Source organism: Balaenoptera musculus, chromosome 2, assembly GCF_009873245.2.
Source record: "Balaenoptera musculus isolate JJ_BM4_2016_0621 chromosome 2, mBalMus1.pri.v3, whole genome shotgun sequence".
Lineage (NCBI taxonomy): Eukaryota > Metazoa > Chordata > Mammalia > Artiodactyla > Balaenopteridae > Balaenoptera > Balaenoptera musculus.
Window position 1 is genome coordinate 173,906,462 of NC_045786.1, and position 20,433 is coordinate 173,926,894.

The 20,433-nt window shown below is 39.1% G+C and overlaps 1 protein-coding gene across 15 annotated transcripts in view; it reads left to right on the plus strand.

The window, feature by feature from the left end:
• MARK3 (microtubule affinity regulating kinase 3) overlaps window positions 1-20,433 on the plus strand; it is a 107,865-nt gene that overhangs the window by 14,206 nt on the left and 73,226 nt on the right. For all 15 annotated transcript variants that reach the window (XM_036841444.1, XM_036841436.1, XM_036841446.1 and 12 more), the window contains exon 2: window positions 5,040-5,231. In XM_036841444.1, coding sequence (XP_036697339.1) covers window positions 5,040-5,231 — 192 coding nt within the window. The remainder of the gene's footprint in view (window positions 1-5,039; window positions 5,232-20,433) is intronic.

A 20,433-nucleotide genomic window follows, 5' to 3' on the forward strand; every position in this document is an offset into this window, starting at 1 on the left:
AGAAATGAAGAAGGGAGGAATGGATATTGAGTAGATACCTACAGTATTTGCTCCATTCCTTAATATTACCTGGCAACTTAAATGTATTGCAATAAACGGAAGTTTTAGTTTGAAAATGAACACTTTATGGATTTGTTAACAGTGTTCTCTCTTTGACTTGATTCTGCCTAATTTTTAGTAGCACTGCCCATATTCTAGTTTTCATGGTGGATAAAGTGGTTCAGCTCAATTCCTTGAGGAGAAGGAGAAGGATCAGGACTCCTTTAATCTTTTTTTCTTTTTTTTTTGGCTGCGTTCGGTCTTTGTTGTTGTGCACAGGCTTTCTCTAGTTGCGGCAAGCAGGGGCTACTCTTTGTTGCAGTGCACAGCCTTCTCATTGCGGTGGCTTCTCTTGTTACGGAGCATGGGCTCTAGGCGCACCAGCTTCAGTAGTTGTGGCACACGGGCTTAGTTGCTCCGCGGCATGTGGGATATTCCTGGACCAGGGCTCAAACCTGTGTCCCCTGCATTGTCAGGTGGATTTTTAACCACTGCGCCACCAGGGAAGTCCCTGGACTCCTTTAATCTTTGAGATTAAATTAAACAGCTCTGAGTGCCTGTTGTGTGTTTAGTGCTGCCACAAAAAGTGGCTACTATTATGTAACTTTTTTTTTTGGTCCTCAGGTTGTTTATTGTCACCTTAGGAAGAAAAAAAAAATTCATGCATGAAGTAATCGGCTAATAGTACAAGAATTCAAAATTATTTTTTAGAATACTAGGAAATTTTTTCTTCTTTAGGACCACTGATGGATGCATGGGAAAAATAAAATGAAGGCCAAGAAAAGGCAATTTAATTTGCTTCTGTTTGAGAGAATTTTTTAGTTAAACACATTAGATTTTAAAATTTCAGGACTTTATGTATCAAACTAAATATACTAAGTTCAATAACTCTGTTGGAATTTAACAAACATCAGATATTTCAATCTGTTATATGAGTTTACACTCTTACGGGGAAGTACGGGTTTCTTTTGGGTTTGTATTATGATTATTTGCATAAGGGTGTATTAGGTTAAGCTAGGTTATGCTGTGGTAACATACATGACCAAAATCTTAGTGTCTTAACACAGTTTAAAAAAACTGTCAACTTCATTGACTCCATGGAGAGTGATCTCCATTTCCAGGCCATTTGGTCCTGTGACCCTCCATCTTTGGACAGTGCTCTGGGTTCAGGAGAGACCACAGGGCTGGAGTCAAGCACTGGCAATAAATGCTTCAGCATGGAAATTACATGTCACTTTCACTCATATCTCATTGGCCAATCTTAGGCACATGGCTGTTGCCAACCTCAAGTGAGGGGAGTAAGTTTCTCTGGGAAGTCAGTGTATTGTGGTGGATAATTGTCTACAACAAAGTAGCCAAATAGAGATAGATACAAGCAGAGTACATCCAGAGCCCAAAGGAAAAGAAATTCTGATGGGATGCAGGGAGAGTCATGGAAAGCTTCATAAAGATGGTGACAAATGACTGAAACATAAGGGAATGAGTAGGATTTTCTTAGGTTTGAAGAGAAGAAAGGGCGCTCAAACTGAGGGAGGATCATGCTAAAGAATAGTGGATGATGTAGCGGGAGAGGAGGAATGGATTACATCACAGAGGGCCTTGAATTCATTTAACATTCACTCAACAACAATGTATTGCACAGCTACTATGTGCTAGGCACTGTTCCAATTTCAGGGAATATCTGATAAGGAACAAAACAGACAAAGATCTCTGTGTTCTCCTGCAGGTTACATGCTAGTGGATGTAGTGCTAAGGAGTTAGTTTTTATTATAAGTAGATCGGAGAGTATGCAAAGGTATAAACTAGATGCCTTTGAATTTTAAGTTTCTGATATTTCTATTTTACATGCAGAAGACAGTTGATTTGCATAAAAGTTAATATTTTGTCTGTTTAACTGTACCTCACTCTATAAAACTTAATACATGAAGGGCTGAATTTATAAAACATATAAATTAGAAAGTTGTAAAAAAAAAAAAAAAACATATAAATTAGAAAGTGTATGTTTGCATTTAAAAAGCTTTTTTGACCAAAATTTTGGATAGCAGTATAATTTTAAAAACTATATTTTCATTGCATAAATAGTAAAACCACTTGACACATACCTCGTGGGAACAGGGACTTTGTTTTATGCACTGCTGTTTCTAACACTCAAAACAGTGCCCAGCTCATATTTATATAACATCTATTATACAGGGCTTCCCTGGTGGCGCAGTGGTTAAGAATCTGCCTGCCAGTGCAGGGGACACGGGTTTGAGCCCTGGTCCGGGAAGATCCCACACGCTGCGGAGCGACTAAGCCTGTGCACCACAACTACTGAGCCCGTGTGCCACAACTACTGGAGCCCACGTGCCTAAAGCCTGTGCTCCGCAACAAGAGAAGCCACCGCAATGAGAAGCCTGCGCAGCACAACGAAGAGCAGCCGCCACTTGCTGCAACCAGAGAAAAGCCCGCGTGCAGCAACAAAGACCCAATGCAGCCAAAAATAAAAATAATAAAATAAAATAAAATAAATTTATTTTTAAAAATCTATTATACATTATCATTTGATAAACATTTGAATGAATGAATAGAAGAAAGAAATCTGGGAGATAAAAATTTCCCATAATTTAACCATGTGAATGTTACAGTGATCAGTATTTTGATATCATTTATTTAGTCATCCCAATATTTATTAAGTACCTGTTCTATGCCAACTGCTAAGATCTAAGGAACAATAAATTACTGTCCCTGTTTTTATGAAACTTACATCTAGTTTGGAAATAAACATAATGGTTACCAAAATTTTTTTAAAACTGTACTCCAGCTGATCTACAAAAATTTGCATTACAATATACCTATTTTGTGTAAAGCCTTAGTGTAATAACTTAGTTGTTATTTTAGTTTTTTCTTTAATCAAGTCCTCGTTTATAATAGGCTATTTTTAAAATAATCTTTTTAAAATTTATTTATTTTATTTATTTTTGACTGCATTGGGTGTTTGTTGCTGTGCACAGGCTTTCTCTAGTTGCAGCGAGTGGGGGCTGTTCTTTGTTGTGGCGTGCGGGCTTCTCATTGCGGTGACTTCTCTTGTTGTGGAGCACAGGCTCTAGGTGCATGGCCTTCAGTAGTTGTGGCACGCAGGCTCAGTAGTTGTGGCTCATGGGGTCTAGAGCGCAGGCTCAGTAGTTGTGGCACATGGGCTTAGTTGCTCCGTGGCATGTGGGATCTTCCCGGACCAGGGCTCGAACCCGTGTCCCCCACATTGGCAGGTGGATTCTTAACCACTGAATCACCAGGGGAGACCCTATAATAGGCTATTTTATAATTTGGAAATTATAATCTTTTTGTTATAGGAACAAAGTTGCTTAGATTTGTAACCAGTTTGTAAAAGTCTATTTAACCTAAAATATACATTTACAGTAAAAAACATAGAAATTGTTGTTTGCAATGCAGTATTATGTGATAATTGAATAAAACAGAAGAGAACCTATCCCAAAACCTGGTACATGAGAGACAGAGATTTACTTAGTGGAATATGAAAAAGTAGATAGAAATTAACGTGGACATTCTGAAAAGGACATCTTTTGAGGACTTCAGTTGATGGCACAAATTCTTAAGCTTTTACTGTAAAATACTTGTTTTTCCTTTTTCCTTGATATGAGTGTGTTACAAAGTATAGTTTCTTATGTTTATCACCTAGAATCAGGCTTGTTGTGATCTATACGTAGAGAGAGAGAGAGCATGAGAAACAAGGGACATTTTCCTGGACAAAAAGTTGGAAAAGAGAAAAGAGTGAAAGAGGTTGAAAGTGTCTTTGTAGAGTGTCGTGAGAGTGAGAGGCCTTCCTTGAGCAGGAAGGAGTTAGCAGCCATGAAAAGTAGGCAGTGGGGCATGGCATCCTTTGGGCACTAGGGGAAAGAGGAAGCACTAGGCAGCTGGCTGCCTGTACGTACAGAATTGTACACATCAGGCATTTGTATCTCTCGTACCTTTATATTTAAGATGGTTAGAGGCATATATGATTTGTTTTACCTTTATGGAGTATATTGAGTACTGTATTCATCTCTTCAACAAATATTTGTCAGGGACTACAGAGTCTGGCTGTTTCTTTAAACACATTGTTTTAAATTATCGTTAGCAGCATAGTTTAGAAAGAAGTTGGGAATCTAGGTTCACTTTGAATTTCTCACTAGTGATGTGGCAGTGAATAAATCTCAAGGTATGCTCATCTGGTGAATGGTGATATTAGCTGTTCTGCCTGCATCACAGGGTGTGTTAAGGATAATATGTGCTGGTACATTTAATAGCATATGAAAAAGTCAAGTTCCTTTTTTTTTTTAATTTTTATTGGAGTATAGTTGTTTTACAATGGAAAAGTTAAACTCTTTACGACTGTAAGGCAGTCCTGTTTCTCTTATTTTATGTTACAGCCACATATAGGAAATATCTTCTTTCTTTCTGAACAGCCAGTTGAATTTCAACACTTGGTATTTCTCTTCTCAGCATTTTCTTGTTTTCCTCATAAATTTATATCAGGTGGGCAAATCCCTTTGAAGTGCCACATGTATTGGGATTAAAATTAAATCAGTGATGTGTTTTTTTAAAATTAATTAATTTATTTATTTATTTATTTTTGGCTGTGTTGGGTCTTCGTTTCTGTGCGAGGGCTTTCTCTAGTTGCGGCAAGCGGGGGCCACTCTTCATCGCGGTGCGTGGGCCTCTTCACTATCGCGGCGCGTGGGCCTCTTCACTATCGCGGCCTCTCTTGTTGCGGAGCACAGGCTCCAGACGCGCAGTCTCAGTAGTTGTGGCGCATGGGCCTAGTTGCTCCACGGCATGTGGGATCTTCCCAGACCAGGGCTCGAACCCGTGTCCCCTGCATTGGCAGGCAGATTCTCAACCACCGCGCCACCAGGGAAGCCCCAGCAGTGATGTTTTGTTTCTTCAACTAGAGGCTCTTAAAACTTGTCAAGTACTGTGGGTCTCTCATTTCCTAATGTTTGTTGTATGTTTTATTGTAGCACACGTCACATGGAGACGGGCGGCAAGAAGTTACCTCTCGCACTGGGCGCTCTGGAGCACGGTGTAGAAACTCTGTAGCTTCCTGTGCAGATGAACAACCTCACATCGGAAACTACAGACTGTTGAAAACAATCGGCAAGGGGAATTTTGCAAAAGTGAAATTGGCAAGACACATCCTTACAGGCAGAGAGGTAAATACAAATTATGCTTGATTTCTGTTAGTACACTTGCTCTGTTTAGTTCCATGTGAGAGAAAGAGGAAAAGAATGTATATATTTGGGCTAATTAAACATTTTTTTAAGAACAAGAAGCTTATGTATTAATTATGTGGGAGTTCTTTTGCTTTCTCATTTCTTTAAATGTTATAAAGATTATATTGAGTGTTTGAATAATCTTTTGCATTTAAAAAGAGGTAGTGTTCTTTTCAGTGGTAAATGTATACCACCACAGTAAAAATTTTTAACTTCATTATATGCTCATGGTGCTTGAAAAAATCAATAGTGTTGTCTGTTTTTATAGATTTATCCTCAAGAAGTTTCTTCATCTCCCCAAATATTTTTCTCATAGCTTATGTTTGACAGGTTATTGTGCAGGAAGGCACCTGCTTTCCTAGTTTTTGTGATATTGGCTTTCTACTCAACCACATGCCATATTTATTAAAAACACTTCCATTAAAACTGCTACTAGGGGGACTTTCCTGGTGGTCCAGTGGTTGAGAATATGCCTGCCAATGCAGGGGACATGGGTTCGATTCCTGGTTCGGGAAGATACCACATGCCGTGGAGCAACTAAGCCCTTGGGCCACAACTACTGAGCCTGTGCTGTGGAGCCCACGGACCACAACTGCTGAAGCCCGTGTGCCTAGATCCCATGCTCAGCAGCCAGAGAAGCCACCGCAATTAGAGGCCTGTGCACCACAATGAAGAGTAGCCCCCGCTCACTGCAACTAGATAAAGCCCGCGCACAGCAATGAAGACCCAACGCAGCCAAAAATTAAAAAAAAAAAATCATAATAAAAATAAGTTAATTTAAAAAAAACAACTGCTACTAGGGACTTCCCTGGTGGTCCAGTGGGTAAGGCTCCGCTCTCCCAGTGCAGGGGGCCTGGGTTCAGTCCCCGGTCGGGGAACTAGATCCTGCATGCATGCCGCGACTAAGAGTCCGCATGATGCAACTAAAGGATCCCACATGCTGCAGTGAAGATCCTGCCTGCCGCAGCTAAGACCTGGCACAGCCAAAATAAATAGATAATAAAATAATTAATAGGGACTTCCCTGGTGGTGCAGTGGTTAAGCATCCGCCTGCCAATGCAGGGGACACGGGTTTGATCCAGGTCCGGGAAGACCCCACATGCCATGGAGCAACTAAGCCCGTGCTCCACAGCTACTGAGCCTGCGTTCTAGAGCCCGCGAGCCACAACTACTGAGCCCACGTGCCACAACTGTTGAAGCCCGCACACCTAGAGCCCATGCTCTGCAACAAGAGAAGCCACCACAATGAGAAGCCCGCGCACCACAACGAAGAGTAGCCTCTGCTCGCCGCAACTATAGAAAGGTCTTAGTGCAGCAACTAAGACCCAACGCAGCCAAAAATAATAATAATAATAATAATAATTGGGCTTCCCTGGTGGCACAGTGGTTGAGAATCTGCCTGCCAATGTAGGGGACACGGGTTCGAGCCCTGGTTTCGGAAGATCCCACATGCCGTGGAGCAACTGGGCCCATGAGCCACAACTACTGAGCCTGCGCGTCTGGAGCCTGTGCTCTGCAACAGGAAAGGCCGCGATAGTGAGAGGCCCACGCACCGCGATGAAGAGTGGCCCCCGCTTGCCGCAACTAGAGAAAGCCCTCGCACAGAAACGAAGACCCAACACAGCCAAAAATAAATAAAATAAATTTAAAAATAATAATAATAACAATAATAATTAATAAATAATTTTTTTAACGAAACTGCTACTAAACTAACTCCCTCCTCACATTCTACTTATGCAGTACAGAACTGTTCTGCCTTTTTTTTTTTTTTTTGACATAGTTTATTGCATTTGGATCTTTGTACCTGCAATTCCTTTGCCTAAAATACGCTTCACCCTTTTGTATAGGAGTCACTTCTTCTGGAAAGTAGTCATTGACAGACTCCCTTTCCCCAGGCATGGGATTCATGTTAAAAATCCTGATACTTTCCTTAGATAGCATGTTTTACTATTACAGTTACATAAACAATTATGTTTTACTGTTACAATTACAATTATATTGGAATTGCTTGTTTACCTGTCTTCCCCCTCTAGTCTATAGGGTAGACGTCAGTACTTAATCATGTTTGGCACATATTAGGTACTTAATAAATATTTATTGAATGAATTTAATGTTACTTTAGAAGGAAGCTTTATAAAGAAATGCCTCCCATGTACCAAAGCCTCCTGATATGTGTGCCAAGGTGGTATTACAGATGTGCCATGGTACTGATGCCTGCAGCCCACCATGCTGAGGGCTGCTGGAGCAGGACCCACCCTGGGTTTGCTACAATTTGCCCTACAAATCTTCCGATTTTCTGTGTGTGCTGACCTGAAGAAGGTTGGGGAGCATTGGTCTGTGCTAACTGGAGTCTTAAGTAAAGACTGTAACTAAAAATTTGCCTCTTCACATTTCATCTCAATTTTAGTGACAGTTCCCTGGTTAAGACTTCTGGTTGTAGAGATGCCTGGACTGCTTTTGGAACCAGTAAATAGCATGAGTGGGTGCAGGTTTCTTTGCTGCCCTTGATCAAAAATTTTTGAAATAAGGAACAAAACCTCTGAGTTTATTTCCCTCACCAATCTCGAGTGGTTACTCGGCCAGTTTCCTTACATAGGTAGAGATGGTGGTTTAAAAGAGGAGTGGGACAGACAGACCCTCTCCCCTTTTACATAACATGTGTGCTGGAGTGTGGCTTACCATGTTTATATCTAGTAGGTTCTCTCTCCAGAAATGGCTTGAATCTGACTAGATAGTGGGTAAATTAAAACACTTTTTTTTTTAATTTGAAAAAAACAATTTTATTCTTTTTTTCCCCCTATTGTAGGTCTTATCCAGAATCATATAAAATGTAAACATTATAGAAATTCATTATGTAGAAAATAAAATTCCTTGAACTTTCTCTCCTCAAAGAGGATCATTTTCAGCAGTTTGGTGTAGATTACCACAGTTTTTTATATACACAGTAACTTTTTATTTTAACAAAAAGGGACTCATGGGACTTAATGTTAATTTTTCTTAGCAACATACTTGATCACGTCTGGATCTTAGTGCTCATAGATCTGACATTATGTTTAATGGAACGTCATCTTCCAGTGTGTGCTGGCACCGTAGTTCACCCCCGTTGGTGGGCATTGGGTGGTTTCTGATTTTTTTGCTATTACAAACATCTGCAGTGAACGTTCTTTAACATAACTTTCTGTGCTCTTGTTAAGAGTGTTTCTGAAGGATAAATTCCTAGAAGTGTGGAGGTCCTGGGTCAGAGGGGATGAATATTTGATACTGTAATAGGTACTGCTAAATTGGTTTTGAGAGAACATTGTACTGTTTTATTAGCCCTACCGGAATGAATGAGAGTGCCCATTTTTCTACACCCTTGCTAACATTGTAGATAATTTTTGTCTATCGGATGAGCAATAAACGGTATTTTTAAAAAAAGATTGCTTTTTCCTGATAACTGCTTAGATTGATGATATTTTCATATATTTGTGTCATTTTTATTTTCTTTTTAAAATAAGTTTCCTGTTGTATATCCTTTATCCATTTTTCTTTTCTCTTTTAAATCTTAGTGATTTAAACCTTTTATGTGTTTCAGACATCAGTCTGATCTGTCTGGGTTTCATGTCTTGGTGAGAAAGGTTTACTTCCAAGATTTTTTAAATTGATTCTGTTTTTTCTTCAAATATTCCTGTGGCTGGCATCTGAATGTTTAATTCATTTGGTATGTATTTTGGGGGATTAGTATGAGGTGTAGGGCTCTAATTTTTTTTCCCCTGTGTGCATTACTGCTTGTCCCAGATCATCTGTTCTTTCCCCCCTGTTTATTAAATTCCCTTTTGTTTCTTTGATTTAATTTATTTAGTTTTGTACCCATATCATGGTGTTTTTATTACTGCACCTTTTGATTGTACATTTTGATTTTTCTGGAGTAGGTTAAGTCCCCTGCTGATTATTCTTATTTTTTAAAAATTTCATTGCTCTTTTTTGCAATTTACTCTGTCAGATGAATTTTATTTCATTTCATTTCATTCCATTTCATTATTTTGGTGGTGCCATGCAGCTTGCGGGATCTTACTTCACCGACCAGGGATTGAACCCAGGCCACGGCAGTGACAGTGCTGAGTGGTAACCACTGGACCGCCAGGGAACTCCCAGTCAGATGAATTTTAGAAATAAGTTGCCATGTTCTAAAAACAGCCTTACTGGAATTTTGATTGGATTAATTTTGATGAAATTAATTGAATTTATAAACTGATTTGGAAGGCAATTTGCTGTTTTAATGATACCCAGTGTTTCTATCCAGGCATATGAAGTGTGTCTCGATTTTGTTTTTAAGGTTCATAATTTTCTTCATCTGGGTTTTGCATAGTTCTTGTTATGTTCATTACAAAGTGTTTTATAATTTTTGTTGCTGTTGTGAATGGGGTTTGTGAATATATGGGAAGGCTACCAAATTTGCATAATATCTTGTATCTGAGCACCTTTTGAACTTACTCTCATTTTGGATATCAAAATTAAGCAAGTTTATGTTATTTTTTAAATTATACATCATTTTTTCTTTTGATGTACAGTTCTATGGATTTTAACACATTTATAGATTGATGTTACCAGTACCGTAATCAAGATACAGAACAGTCCCATTACCTCAGAAAATTCCCTTGTGGTCCCTTTATGGTTGCTCCCTCCCCCATCATAACCTCCTGTAACCACCTGTCTATTCTTCATCCTCATAATTTTGTTTCTTTCAAGTCTGTCAAGTAAACGAGATCATACAGTATATCTTCTCTAATGCCTTTGAGATTGATCCAGGTTGTTGCATATAGTATTCTTAGTTTGTTCTTTTTTATTGCTGAGTAGTATCCCATTGTATGACTGGACCACAGTTTGTATCCACTCCCCCACTAAAGGACATTTGAGTTGTTTCCATGTTTGGCAATTATGAATAGAACTGCTATAAACATTCCTGTACAGGTTTCTATGTGAACATAAATTTTTATTTCTCTAGGATAATTAACCCAGGAGTGGGATTGCTGTCATATGGTAAAAAACTGAAGTTTTTCTAGAAAGTTGGTTTTATTACAGGCTTATTATAGTATAATATTCCTAATAGAAAGAAACTTAAAACTCTAGTCTAGTTATTATTTTTATCACTTGGTACTGTTCTCAGCCCACTAGAAACTAAAGTTTTTCCATCAGCATTCTCTTGCCCTTTTATGGGAATGTGATATATCTTTCCTATTGAGGTAGTAAGACTGCTGAAGAAAACCCAGAGTGCTCCAGAAAGTGGTATTGGTGATTCAGAGACTTAATTCATTCTGAGTCAGTAGGAGATAAAGAGTTACTATATGTTATGTTAAGAGACAGTTTTAATTGCTGTCGTTGGGATAAGACTAGCAATGTAGTAGAATTATATAGTGGAAAGAATTCCCTGAAAGAAGAGAGTGGGGATAATCTATATCATGCACTTAGGTCACAAGGGCATTGTGAACATAAAAGATACTCAAGAAAATTTATGTGATGGAAGAATGGCATTTTTTTTTTTTTTTTTTTTTTTTTTTAAGTATATTTCTCCATTTGTATTAATCAAGCTTTTTTATTTTCGGTAGTTTTTTTTTTTTTTTTTTTTTTTTTTTTTTGTAGCTACTTTATTTATTTATTTATTTATTTATTTTTGGCTGTGTTGGGTCTTCGGTTCGTGCGAGGGCTTTCTCTAGTTACGGCAAGTGGGGGCCACTCTTCATCGCGGTGCGGGGGCCGCTCTTCATCGCGGTGCGGGGGCCGCTCTTCATCGCGGTGCGCGGGCCTTTCACTATCGCGGCCCCTCCCGCCGCGGGGCACAGGCTCCAGACGCGCAGGCTCAGTAGTTGTGGCTCACGGGCCCAGCTGCTCCGTGGCATGTGGGATCTTCCCAGACCAGGGCTCGAACCCGTGTCCCCTGCATTAGCAGGCAGATTCTCAACCACTGCGCCACCAGGGAAGCCCGGAAGAATGGCATTTTTACTGAACAGACAAATTAGTTTTTGTGAGTTTTTTTTTTGTTTGTTTTGTCTGTTTTGTGGGGGCTGAGGTGCGCACCGCACGACTTTTTGGGCTCTTAGTTCCCCGGCCAGGGATTGAATCCAGGCCCTTTGCAGTGAGATCGCTGCATCCTAACCACTGGACTGCCAGGGAACTCCTGTGAACAGACAAATTAGATTAATGAATTATAACCAAGAGAACGTCTTACATCTAGTGAACAGTTTCTAATCAAGTCTTTAAATAGAATGATTGTGGTAGAAGTCCACTGTAGATGAGACCTATCTCTCTAGGATGATTCTTAATTTTAGACCAGAAAAACACCAAAATCCTTATTTTATATATATTTAAAAATACAGGCACCAGTCATAAAATTCATCTGATTTAACTCTTTGATGAAAATGCTACCTATTGTCATAGAAGCAGCTATCCCATATTTGGGATTTGGGGATGTTAGTTCCATCTGCTGTCTTGGTTTTGGCTAGCTTTTCACAGCTGAAGATTATTTTGGGTTTTGAAATATTGTTTGTTTTAATATTACAGTTTTCTTTCAAGTCAAGTTTTTCTTTCAAGTTCATTTTTCCCCATAGTTATTTTCATAGACCCCCAGGGATCTCTCCCCTAACATGAACTATAGGAGAACTCACTTGTATCTGTCATTTGGTACTTAATTGAGGCTGTTTTTTTACTGCCTTAAAAAATTATTTTCCAAAGTAATACATGCCTATAGCTTAAAAAGTCAAATAATACTAAAAAGCTTCTAACTAAAATTGGACTTTCTTTGCCTCCTCTTTATCATTCAGTACCATTAATCAAAGGCTCCTACTTTCAATTTTCTAGGCTCTTTTTTCTGATACTCTTTTGGTTATCTCCTGATTTATAATTGTAGACATCACTGACTTTCTCCTTATGGAAGATGGATATAGCTTTCTTATGATTCACTTCCACATCTACTTTCCTTTCCTCAGCCTTTCTATTGCAATGATATATTTAGTTAAAGTTAGATTTTTTTTAACTTAATCAAGCTATGTAAATGTTCAGTGTTGGACCACAATAATTTATTTTCTTATATAATTTTTTATTTTGTCTAGAATTAATAGTTACCTCAAGTTTTGTGGGTTTTTTTTTTAACTTTCTTATGGTTCTATGTATTTTCTGCAAATTGTTCCAACATATCTTTCAAATACCTTGCAGTACCGATGCTTATGATGTAACGTATTAGTTCAAGAGAGAATAGGTGGGTAGAGGTTAGAAACAGCAAGATAGCGCTTTCAAGGCACAGATGAATGGGGTAGTGGCTACAGGGAGATGTCAGGCCAAGATATTTTTTAAAAGATGGGCAAAATACCAACATGTTTGTCTGCTAGTGGGAATAATTTAAGAGAAAGGGTACAAATGGTGCTTTGAGGAGAGGTGCTGGAATGGGTGAGAGGGGATGGTAGAGGTATTGGCTTTGGATAACGTGGACAGTCCTTACTTAGAAGTAGGAGGAAAGTAGAGGGTACTATGCCAGTATTCTGCAGGTGAGTGGTTCTAGATGAGGGTGGGAGCTTGAGAAGTTTTCTTCTCATTGCAGCTCTTTTTTCAGTAAAATAGAAAGCAAGATTACCAACTAAGAATGTGACTATCAAGGAGATAGGAGATATTAGAGATCTGAGAAAGTTACAGTAATTAACAGGTTAGTAGGAGAGTGAATGGACTGAGAAATATAGTAGAATTACCAGGCAGCCTTAACGCTTCCCTGAGGTTACTGATCATGGATTTAAAGCGGGAATAGACAGCCTGGCTGTAATTTACTGTCCAGCAACATTCAGTTAACCAGACACAGGCATAGCATTTGTAGATGGTTGGGATTTTGCTATAGTAAGTGTAGTGAAATGGAAACAGAGCAAGGGCATTGATTTGGAATACCCAAGGGAGTGATTTCAATTAAAGACAATAGATTTAAGTAGGAAGTAAGTACTTGAGGGGGAAGGCAGACCATAAGAAGGTGATGGTTAAAGCAGAAACTAACACACCATTGTAAAGCAATTATACTTCAATAAAGATGTTAAAAAAAAAAAAAAAAGAAGGTGATGGGATCAATGGCTATGGATGCCGGTGAGTTCAGATAGTTATTGGGATTCTAGAGTGGGTGGGTGGGAAAGGTAGGAGGAGGTGGTTAGAGAGTGGGAAACTCAAGATTAAGATCATAGTGGGTTTTCCGATATTGGTAGTTCCAAAGTCTAGAGTATAACAGTGTAAATGGCTTCAGTATGTGGCTTTTCCCCCCCTCCTTTCTAGCAGCTTTTTAGACTCTTCTCATTTATCCATGCTGTTGAGAAATTTCACAGTGAAGTGCCAAGGAGTTGGTCTTCATTCTTTGTTCCTGGTACTCATTGAACCCTTTCAATATGAACATTCTTATCTTTCAGTTCTGGAGAATTGTCTCATTTTATTATTTAAAAATCGTCATTCTAGAATTCCTTTTTTTTGGCTGTGCCCGTGTGGTTTACAGGATCCTGGTTCCCTGACTAGGGATTGAACCTGGGCCCTGGCAGTGAAAGTGCCCAGTCCTAACCACTGGACTGCCAGGGAATTCCCAAGAGCCTTGATTATTTATTTTATTTATTTATTTATTTATCTATCTATCTATCTGTCTTGGTTTTCTGTCTCTGTTTCTGTTTTACCTTCTGAGTGATGTCTTTAACTTTATCTTCCAATCTTTCTGATAAATTTGTTGGAGTTCCTGCATGTGTCCTCCTCCTAGTTCTTTCCTGTTCTGATTATTTGTCTTTGTAGTATCCAGTTCTGGTATCAATACTGTTTCTTCTGTTAACTCTCTGAGGATAGTAAAAGCTTTATTCTTTTTTTTTTTTTTTTTTTAAGTAGATTTTTTGCTCCCTACATTGTTTCTCTTTTCTCTGGGATTCTTTCTTGGTGTCTGTCTTTCATACAGAGACTTTCTTTGGAATCTGGTAACCCCTGGTTGTCTTTGTCTATTTAAGGTGGAACCCTAAGAAGCTGATCAGAAGCTGGTTTGCATGTATAGGATATGTTTGACCACAGAACTTTCCTTTGGGAGTCATCCAGTGCTTTTATTGGAGGACCCAGATATCTTTGTCTTTAGATCTCTTCTCTGGGACCATTTTGTTCTCTAGGTTAAGAATCCTCTGTTCTGCCTGGGAGGAGCCATGGTCCCACCCCTCAGTGGCAGTCTGACACTTAATCTCCGCCCCCCTTTTCATCTCCATGCCTCACTCCTGCCCTCTCCTGGGCCGGTTGACCTTGAGTCCAGAGCCTCATTGTCTTCTCCACAGAATAGGTTTACAGTCCCTTAAGAACCGGTGGTCATTGGTTTGGTTGGGGAGCAGCAGCATTCTTTATACAGACTTTTGACTTTGGAATTAGCCCAGCAGCTCCCCTGTCGCCTTTGGTCCCCTGGGACCTCCAAGTCTGGAGCCGTTTCCAAGTCATGCTGGGAAGTCACACTGTTCCTGGTTATAGTGTCCTTTCCTCTGTTGTCTCTTCTCTCTCTTTCAGAAAGTTGTTGAAATAGTTTTCCCACTGTTGTCTTCTCAGCTTGTTATTGTGCTCTTGTGGCTGTATGCGTTTATTGTCAGTCTGTGTCCTCTCTCCTACACTAGAGGAGAAACCAGAGAGAGGCCAGAGGGAAAAAGATTCAGTCTTGAACCTCATTTGTCCTTGGCCTCTAAATACTCAATAACTATTTGTTGTTGGTTGTAAGAATGATAAAATCGTACTTCTTTTTCCTTGAATGTGCTAAACTTCTTGAGATTTTAGTCACAACTTTTTGTGTATATGAAGACTATGTTAATAGCTTTACAGGAAGTTTGGAGACCAGAGAGGAAAAAAAATTCCCACAATCAAAATATTCTGAATACCATTTTTATTTTTTGTATATTCTCCATATTTTATATGTATTTTCAACATACTTTTGGCCATAATTTTGTATCCTGGTGTTTTTCCCTCAGAATATTAATTATCCTAAACAGGTTTCCCTGTTGCTGCATAATCATAATTGTAGGTTTCAGTGCTTATGTGCAATTCCATTGATTAGAACAATAGTTCTTAAACTTTTTTTTTGGTCTCAAAATTCCATTAAACTTTTAAAATTGAGAACTCACAACAAGCTTTTGTTTATATGGGTTATATCTGTTGCTGTTTACGGTATTAGAAGTTAGCACTAAGAAACCTAAAATATATATTAATTCATTTAAAATAATGGCAGACCTTTTACCTGTTAATATAATGTATTTTTATGAAAAACAACTATTTTCCAAAACAAATTACAGAGAAGAGTGATACTGTTTTAATTCTTTGCAAATCTCTTTAACGTCTTGTTTAGTAAAAGTTAGCTGGATTTTCATATCTGATCTGCGTTCACGCTGTTTTGGTAGTTGCTCTGGTTGGAGTGTATGAAGAAAATGTGGCCCCACACAGATAGGTAGCGAGAAGAGAAAGGAGGACCTCAGTATCTTTTTCAGGTGGTTCTGGGTATTGCTCTTTGATACTCTACTAAAACTCAATAAATAGTCATTTCTTGGAAGGGGGGCAGTGATTAATAGAATGTTTATTCAAAACACTGTTGATGGACAAAAAGAGTTAATACTCTGAACAATTTGCTTCAATTGGAAGTTAATAGTAGCAGATTTGGAAGTGAGCAAGCAGAACGGTAAAGATAGCCTTAGTAGTCTGATAACAGATACAGCTGAAAATCATAAAGACGATCATCATGGTTTATTGTGGAGTATTTACAGTTAATGTGCAGAAAAAGAAAAAACTTCCCATAAACCCAGTTCCCACAAATTAAAAATCACTTAATTACATAGTTGTGACACTTTTTTTTTTATCATGGTAAAATATACATAACATTTACCATTGTAGCCATTTTTAAGTGTGCAGCTCAATGGCGTTAAGTACATTTGCAGTGTTTGCAACCATCACTGTCCATCTTAGGAACAGATATAGTCAGTCTCATTATTCACAAATTCCATATGTGCAAATTCACATACTACAAAATTTATTTGTAATCCCAAAAATGAGTACTAGCTGTGCTTTTGCAGTGTTTTTCGGACACGCACAGAGCAGTAAAAAGTTTGAATTGCTTAATGTGCGTTTCCCCAGCTGAGGCCCAACAAGGTGACACTCTGCCTTCTTTCAGCCCTCATACTATAAACAGATGCCCTTTTTGTGGTTATTTAGTACACATTTTCCACATTTTTGTGCATTTTGTTGGTGATTTTGTTGTTTAAAATGGCCCCCAACTGTAGGGCTGAGTATTAGCCAGTGTTCCTATGTGCAAGGCTTTGATGTGCCTTACAGAGAAAATACATTTGTTAGGTAAGCTTCATTCAGGCATGAGTTAGATAGTGCTGTTCAGTGTTAATGAATCAATAATGTATAGTAAATGAGGTATCCTTAAACAGAAACACACATAAAACAAGGTTATGTGTTGATCAGTTGATGAAAATGTTATGACCAGGGGCTCACAGGAGTCTTAACTCTTTCCCCCTAGGAACAGTGGTTCAGTATTCACTAGTTCAGTGTTCAGAGTGACTTCATAGAATGTAATTACTGTGAATAACGTGAATCAACTGTCCTTTTTTTTCTGAAGGAGGAGGGTTAATTGTTACTGGTGTTTTCCCCTAACAACAGATATATGGGAAGGGGTATTAGAAAAGGGTATAGGCTTTCCTCAGATGTCTGATTCTTGAAAACGTTTTTAAGAGCGGAGAAATAGGAAGCACATTGAGAGCTCTCTACATGAGATGTGTGGAAGGTGCTGCTCAGGTGCCTGGCTTGGCTTCACAGTGGCTGGGAGGAAAGTTGGCCTTTCGCCGGGATCTTCCGTATTCAAGGCACTGAGTTATTTTCTCTGGTCAGTACTAAGTTTTTCCTGGATTGCACCCTTCTTAGAGCATACTCTAGGCTTGTATGTGCCCTGCTCTGGGTGCCTCTGATTTTTGTCCCCCAGAAATTATTTAAAGTCACTTGTCTGCTGATGCCACCTCTCCCATTCTCTTTGCCATTCTTTGTCATTTTGTCTTTATTGTTTAATTGGACTATCAGGTGGAAGAAGAGAGAATGCATGTGATTAGTATGCCATCTTTAACTGAATGTCCTCATTATGGGTATGAAGGAGCTTTTCATTGTTATTTTTATTCAAGTTAATTATATATTATACAGTTTAAAGAGTCAAGACTTTTTTTTTTCTTTTTTTTATGTGTTCCCTGCCCGCCCCCACCAATTCCCTAATCTCCTAAGATGGCCACTTTCAGTCTTTTAAACTGATTCTTTAGGTTTTACTTTCATATCTTTTAATAGCATGTTTTATTCTTAATTATTTTTTCAGTTTTAGGCATCATTATCTATTAACTTCACTATGATTTTTTAAAGTCATCACTGACTTTTAAAAATTAACTCCTTATTGATATATAGCACACATCCAGAAAAAGTGTAAACATTTGCTTAACCATGACCCAGGGCAAAAATATACCATGACTTGAACCCCAGAAGTCCTCCTTTCTACCTCCTAATCATTTCACTGTCCTTCCTCCTCAAGATAGCCACTATCCTGACTTCTAAAACACCATATTCTGGTTTTTTCTCTTAAAGTTTTACTAATGGAATCATACAGTATTGATGATTTTGTGTCTGCCTCTTTTACTCCGCCCTGTGCTTGTGCCATTCACCCGTTTTGTTTGTATTGTTAGGTGTTAATTTGAAGTTTTATTTTGTAGGGAGCTGTTATAGTTGATAGGCTTGTTCTCCGTTGCTGTAGACTGAATTGTGTCCCCCAGAATTTAGATGTTAAAGCCTGTTTGGAGGTAGGGCCTTTGTGGAAATAATTAGGTTAAATTAGGTCATAAGGGTAGGCCCCTGATCTGATAGGATTAGTGTCCTTATAAAAAGAGACACCAGAGAGCTTGCTTGCTTTCTTCCACTTGTAAGGACACAGTGAGAAGGTGGGCATCTGCAAGCCAAGAGGAACTGCCCATGCTGACACCCCGATCTCTGACTTCCAGCTTCCCAAAATGTGAGAAAATAAATTTCTGCTCTTTAAGCTGCCCAGTCTGTGGTATTTTTTGTTTTGACAGCCTGAGCTGACTAATATACCATTCTTCTGGATTACTGTGTCCTCTTAAAGGACTTGGGATCTTTTTTCTGCCTGCTCTTGTAGATGCTGGCGGTTGTAGATGCTTTAACACCAGTCAGGAGCAGGATGTAAGGATCTTTTGACCAGTAGTTAATTGACAGGAAGTGGAAGATAAGGATTTTTCCTCCAGTGAGTATTTGCTGCAGGTTTGTTGGACTCTTGATTTGAGGAACGTGGGGGGAAGCCCTTCTCATGTGTGAGCTCTCTTTATCCCTATTTTGTAATTTTCCACTTTGCTTTAGGCGTCAGAATGAATAAGTGGAATTTCCCAGAATTTTACACAAGTGCCAGGGACACTCCTCTTTCCTTGCCTAGTGAATTCCCTTGGCTTTTGCTGTGTGCGCGTGCACACGCACGCGCGCACACACACACACACACACCCTCCACAACCTTGGGAATGAGTCAGTGACCCTCCACAACCTCGGGAATGAGTCAGTGGTCTTCTCTCCGGTCTGCATCTTTCTGAGGCACCTAGTGATGCCCCACAGTTGCCTCCTCTTTTGGTGACCTCGAGGTCTGAGCTCTTCTCCAGGCTCCAGCTCTGGGCCAAGGTTATTTTGGTAGTTGAGTCATCCCAGCAAGGGAACTGGAAGGAAGAGGGGATTAGGAGCTGGCCCTGAGTTTTCATTGCCACACATCGACGCATCACGCTGAATGATAACGTTTCACTCTGAGGACACTCGCCTTTGATAAAATGACTCTCTTCTACCGTTTGATTTAGCTGAATGCAACACATTTTTTTTTTGTTTTTGCTTTAGATACTTTTTGAACAGCAGTACTTGAAAATGAAAATGTATAATAACAAAATCAGAATAGAATCTTTAGAAGGTGGATATTGAGCAGAACCAGAAGAAACTAGTGATCAAAGGGCCTGTCATGAGAATAGAAACAAAGTCTCAGAAGATCAGAGGAAAGAGGAAGTGGAAAGGCAGCATTTTTGATGGATTTGGCCATGAGAATGAGGAAGAAAACAGAATCGTGGCCAGAACAGTGTTATTGAAGGGGTTTCTTCGGAAATCCCTTTGGGAGATGGAAATCCCTTGGATCTTTGGGAGATCCAAGTATACCACATAAAATTACTTATGAAAGTAAAGTTTGAAGAAAATTCATTCATTCAACTTTAAATTATTATTTTCTTTTTTGGCCACGCCACACAGCTTGCAAGATCTTAGTTCCCCGACCAGGAATCGAACCTGTGCACCGTTCAGTGGAAATGCAGAGTCCTAACCACTGGACTGCCAGGGAGTTCCCTCCACTTTAAAATAACGGAATTTTAAAACCACATTGGTATTTGTTAAAACACCAGAAACCATGTTTCTTCACTGTTCTATCTCTATCTCTGATGTGTGTGTGGTTACTGATGCAAGTGTTTGAGTCCTCAGATCACCCCAGTAAGTGTTCATTGAATGCTTCTTGTGTACAGGTAGTGCTCTAGGGCTATAACAGGATGTCTTCTCCCCGATTGAATTATGCACAAGGTGGTCCTTGTTTGCATATTCCAGCAGCCAGTATTTCCTTTAGACTTATTTACTGTAGTTTCCATCAAGACTTATATTTTCCAAATATAGAATCAGAATTTTGACTTTGCTTTTTGCAAGCACACACACTCATTAACTCTCCCCTCCTCCACCAATTCTGATTTTTTTTTCCTCCACCAGTCAGGGGTGAAGGGGTGGTGGGTTCCTTGCACTTCAGGGTCAGACTCACTGGATGCCTTGCTGCAGTGTTTCCCTTTCTTTAGCTCCTTAGGAGGTTAATAGGTTCATAGGAAGTAATCAAATGGCATGGGCAGATGGAGGCTTTAAACCAAGTTAATCAGTTAAAAAAAAAAAAAAAGCATTAATATGAATAGTGCAGCAGTTCTTGAAGTAGGGATGTGGACCCCTGGAGGTTTTCTGAGACCATTTTAGGGGGTCTGCAAAATCAAAACTGTTTTGGTAATACTATTTAAGACATTATTTGCTTCTTCCATTCTTTCTCACGAGTGTA